General features: G+C 33.0%; 1 protein-coding gene across 1 annotated transcript; it reads right to left on the reverse strand.

The window, feature by feature from the left end:
• Positions 1-735: 735 nt before the first annotated feature.
• On the reverse strand, positions 736-4082 carry LOC110643165 (uncharacterized). Its single transcript, XM_058134989.1, has 3 exons — positions 3321-4082; positions 2163-2510; positions 736-2068 (listed from the first exon to the last, which is right to left on the reverse strand). Exons 1-3 carry the CDS (start codon positions 3795-3797, stop codon positions 1448-1450), a joined length of 1446 nt encoding a protein of 481 aa, XP_057990972.1. The 5' UTR covers positions 3798-4082; the 3' UTR covers positions 736-1447.
• Between the last annotated feature and the right edge of the window lie 1351 nt (positions 4083-5433).

The following is a 5433-nucleotide window of genomic DNA, read 5'->3' on the forward strand; positions in this document are numbered from 1 at the left end:
TAAAAAATAATTATGAAATTAAATAATTTACTGAATTAAATTGTAAGAGCTAAAGTATTTTTACAAAATATAAGATAATTAACTAAATAAATTAATTAAATAATAATTTAATCGATATTAATTGATAAAAATATTAATGCAAAAATTAAATAATTTAATAAAAATAAAATATAAAATTAAATAATATAATTTTTTAAAATATGTAAATCAAGTGAAATATAAAAATTAAATAGTAATTTTTTTTTTTTTTTTTTTTTTTTACTGCCTCCAACGATGCAAAGTTGCAGACCGTCCTCCAACCTAACCGCAAGTTGGTGTTTGGTGATGGGTCTGGGTCCACTGGGTCAGAAAAGGATTTTTCAAATTAATTGAGGGATAAACCTTAAAGTTAAGAGTCAGCCCACACAAGTAAGCCTGCTCGCCCCACCAGTGGCATATTAAGAAAGGTGAAAAGAAGAGGTACAGATACCCAAAAGATGCTGTCGAGCACCATGGAAAGAGAAGATGGTTACATGGAAATAAGGGCATTAATATAACCCTACGCATTCAGAAATCCAGTACAATAAACAGACCCTATCATAACTAAGTAATTGAATAATATTTCACATAACCCCAACAAGGATCATCCATACATGAACAAAGGAAAACACAAAATCACACTACTCAGCATTCAAAAATGTTCAAAATGCAGAGATCACATAGATGGAGAGAGAAAGAGACAGAGAGAGAGAGAGATTGAGGAAAGATTTCTAATACCTATATTCATCATAAGTATTCAATAGTTGATCAACAAATTTTCTGTTTACATCCTTTTCCAGAAGTACTGATCAAATGCTACAAAATAACCAAACACATTAGCTGAGATGCATAATTTTGTAATTGCAGCTAAGAATCTAATTCATCTCATCTGTGCTCCCCTCTTTCATCAGGTTCAGAAAATTCCATTTCCTTCAAAACCAAGAAACAACTTTTACACCAATTAAAGCAACCACACAAAAGAGTAAGAAATCCACAAAACAGTAAAATGAACAACTAGACATCAGCGTTAAATTCATGTTGGCCAGCAGCAGTTTCCCTTCTTGCTGCCACTGCAGTATGCATTCAAGCAAAAGCATTAGAACTATAAAAAGGTTAATGGTTCTGCTGTGTTAGAGCTTCACCGCCTTACCCCAGGCATGGAAGGTAAACTAAAAATTGACCTCCATTTGCTCTATCCCTAACTGGAAAACTGAGCTCCAACTCCCTAGTTGGATTCTGTATTAAGAGTATAAAGATCCATTCAGGCCTAGTTTGACCTGTGAATGATTATGCTCTATTTACAGATTAACAGAGGAATATACCGAAGTCCAAAAAAGTGACTTCATCTCTTACTTGCAACTTCTAATGGGTTAGCTAATTAAAACTGGCTAGCGGTATAAACAATTTCCTAATTCAATCCTACCCTCACTCAGACTTCCACCTTCCATATCATGTTGTCAGTGCTGCTAACATGTTTCTCTAGTGCTGCAACTTTTGTCAGATGTGCTGCGAATGCCATTACACTCTTTCCTCTTTCATCCTGAGGTAGCTCACAAGTTTCATTGATTGACCCTGATCGTAAGTCTGCAGGGGGGATAAAACAATCTGCTGAAAGCCCTGGAACATTGAATGCAACCTCTTCAATAGTCCAAGCTTCCTCCATCTTTGTCTTGGTATGGCTCATTGCAACTTCACCAAATCTGTAAAGGGTCACTACAGAGTGACCAGAATGGGCAATCATGATCCCTTCCACAGGTCTGTAATCATCAAGGAATGAATTAATTGTGGTTTCCCAGTAAACTGCATCACCACCATTAGTCTGGATGCGGGTCAGATGTGAATCTTCCATGTGAACAAGCAGACCAGTCTTTTGGCTGAAGTAGCCAAACAGGACATGCCTTATGATCTCTGCAGGGCACTCACTCCTGGCCTTGAGCATTTGAGGATCAGCACATAGCTTTAGTATAAAGCAATCCTCACCATTGATCTTCTTTTCTCCTATGCACCTTGCATCAGCAAACATACTAGCTGTGGTTCTTGGATCAAGACCCTGAAACAGGTCCATGTGCAGAAATGAGCAAACAGCTAAAACACAATAAATAAATAAAGCAGAGTATGTGAAGAATTAACACACAAAACTTCACCTGAAGTGCACGACGCAAGGGTCTAACAGGCCCTTTTGCAGTATGAGCACCAAGCCATGGAGTGTGCCTCCAAACAAGTTTGCCATTGCAGCCAGCATGAACCTTACTACCCCCAACTGCGAGCTCAACATACCACATGTCAGGATTCATCTGCCACAGCACAAACCCACCTGACTCAACACCCCTAGAGCCATTACGGTTCTTCACCACCCTGGTGGGAGTTTCAAATTCCGAAGCTATCATTTTAACCTTTCCCATTGCATATGCATTTCTAATAGAGTTCTGCAGCTTCTGCCCACCAGAGGCCGCTGTGTACTGCTGCAATATGTATTGAGCAGAGGAAGTTTCCTGCAATAGTACATATCTCATAAGACAAACATTGTAAGAATCTTTTTTCTTGCATGAATTTTAAGCAGTTACTTTCCACTATGACTAAGTTATAAAATAAAGGAAATGAAGTCTTCTGTCCACATTTGCATAAAAGCCAAAGAACAATTCTGCGAGATAGCAACAACCCATTTCATACTACTATTAAGAAAAAATAAAAAACAAATAAATAAAGTAGTTTTTATTCTGTGCACTTTTGATCTACTTGTTAAATCAAAGGGTTAATCTCAAATTTGGAGAACAAAACAACAATTTTACTCAGTACTCTGATTTTTTTTTTTTTAATTTCTTTTCCTTTTCTCTCAATTTTCTTACCAGACAAACAGAAAATTAACAGAGAAGAGAAAAGAAAAGAAAGGTAAATAATCCCATGGATCTAAAATTCTTCAAACGCACCAAATCACGGTTTTAAACATATACCCAGGAAAAAAGAAATAAAGAGTTGGAAATCTAAACAACCAAAATAACTTATGCATCAATATTCCGTTTCTATACATACTGTAAAAACATCAAACAGAAAAAGACTCCAAAATACAACTACTTTTGGTAAATCAAACCCAACCCGAACTCGCCAAAAGAAATTAATGTATGCGAGTAAAACATAGTTTAAGGAAAACAACCATCGAAAATGAGGTAAGAGAAAAGTAGTTTCCAAAAATTAAAGCAAACCCATTTTTTCTTTCTTTAGCTAAAAACTTGAAAAACTCCATTAGTTCAAAGAAACCAGAAACAAAAACTCTTAAGCACTGAAAGTGAGAGAGAGAGAGTTACAATGGGTGTGTCTTTGATGCTAAGGTGAGGCAAAGGGTCCAAGGTGCTAACATGCACCGGAGCCAAGGGTGCACCCATGACCCCAAGAAGCAACCTCAGATCAGACCTCCGGTACGCCGCACTTGTAACTGATGGAGTCCTCGATAACTGCCCTTTCATCCACTGCCCAAGACCCGAACCGACCCGTTTCGACTCCGCTTCCCCTCCATCAGGATCCGGACCTTCAATCAACGGCGTTAAAGTTTCTCCAAGCACAGGCCTCAAGCTCCCCGATCTCGCTACCAAATGCTCCGGCTGCGAAGCGTAGGGATTGCAATAGATGTTGTTGTTGCTGCTGCTGCTGGTCTTCTTTCTCCGAAGCAAACCCGAAAACGGCGAAGTGGTTCGTGCGGGACTGTTGGAGCGGGAGCGAGAAGGGGAGAGACCACGAACGACTTCTTCTTTGAGAGCTGCGAAAAAACCCTGCTTCTTTTCCATTTGTGGGCAACGAAGAAGAAGAAGAGAATGTGATGGTAAGAAGGAGAATAAAGGTTCTGGTTTTGGCTACGGTTACAAAAGAAGTGAGGTTTCTACATAAAGAAGAACAAAAACGGAGTGAGTGAGCGAGTGAGTAAATGAGTGAGTGAGTGAGTTAGCGAGCGAGTTAAGGAGTGTGATTTTGGGTTTTCTTTCAGAGGGGGAGAGTGTCTCATGGCACGAGGTAAGAAGGTGGTGATATATTAGCGTGAGAAATTGAGAGAATATTATATTTTTTTATTTTTTTATTTTTGCTTTCCAATTAAGCATATTGCGTATTGACCGCTACATTAACAATATATACAGTAAGAAAATGAGAAATTCATTATATTTCTTTTTCACCCTAAAAACTATTAAAATCAAAGAAAAGAAAAAATAATAACAATACTGATATAATCATTTTAATTACTTTTAAAAAATAATAATAATATTGATATCCGAATATATAATTCGGACTCTCAAATAAATAAAACTTGACACCTTAATAATCATCAATACCTATAAAAGAATCAGATAAGCTAATTTTTTTTTAATTTTATTCACTAATTCTTAGACTTTTTATTAAGAGATATTTTTATTAATTTATAAATTGATTTATTGTAAAAATATATATTGATATATTTATTTATAATAATTTTTGAGTTTATAAATTTAAAAAAAGAGTTGAAGACTTAATTTTTTATTTTGATATTTATTAGTCTTATATTTATAAATTAGTTTAATTAAATATTTTAATATATTATTTTATTTAATTTTTAAAATTTTATTATAAATTTCATTTAATATCTTTTTAATCATTGTAATAATAAATGTTGCTTATTAATTATTTTTTTATTAAACATATTAATTATTTATTTTTCACTTATAAATACTTTAATTAAATATATAATTATTTAAAATTTTAAATATTTATAAATTTAAATTTACTTATAAATATTAAGAATTTATAAACTGATTTTTATAAATTAAATCAAATATAAACTTAAATATTAAATTATCAAAATCAAGCCACTTGATATTCTCACTTTTTATATTATTAAGTGAATACCCACAAAGATCCTAAGATAGTTTCAAATATTTAAATTAAAATTGATTAGATGACCTTTAATTGAAGCTTGAAAATAATATAAAATTTATAACTTAAAATAATTACATATAAAATAAACAAAATTTCTCATTATTCACTTTTGATTTAAAATCCACTTCAAATTCTAATTTGAAATTTTTATCTCATTGAGATGGTGGATAAAATTATAATTTAGAATATCTTATATTATATTTTATTGTCCATTAGAAAATCAATTTCATGATCATGTAAAAAAAAATAGATAAGTTATATTTTTTTTTTGAATAATTATATATTTTGGAATTATTTTAGTACTGATGCATTTTCATAATAGCAAGTTATCATTGCAACAATAAAAAGACAGCCTGTGATAAGCTTTTAGTGATTATGAGTTATTACAATAAATTGAATCATTATACAATTAATTTTAGAATATAGATAAGATAATATGGATTTTTTTTTTTTTCTGAAGTCACTTTAAGAAGCACCACAATTTAATTACTTACACTAGCAACTCTTGATTAATTGATG

The sequence above is a fragment of the Hevea brasiliensis genome, chromosome 14 (genome assembly GCF_030052815.1).
Source record: "Hevea brasiliensis isolate MT/VB/25A 57/8 chromosome 14, ASM3005281v1, whole genome shotgun sequence".
Taxonomy (NCBI): Eukaryota; Viridiplantae; Streptophyta; class Magnoliopsida; order Malpighiales; family Euphorbiaceae; genus Hevea; species Hevea brasiliensis.

Bases quoted from the DNA above. Each gene is read 5' to 3' on its own strand.
- LOC110643165 (XM_058134989.1), bottom strand. From the start codon at position 3,797: ATGGAAAAGAAGCAGGGTTTTTTCGCAGCTCTCAAAGAAGAAGTCGTT. The intron at 2,511-3,320 runs GTAACTCTCTCT...GTACTATTGCAG, and splicing joins GCATCAAAGACACACCCATT to GAAACTTCCTCTGCTCAATA. The intron at 2,069-2,162 runs GTGAAGTTTTGT...GACCTGTTTCAG, and splicing joins CCTTGCGTCGTGCACTTCAG to GGTCTTGATCCAAGAACCAC.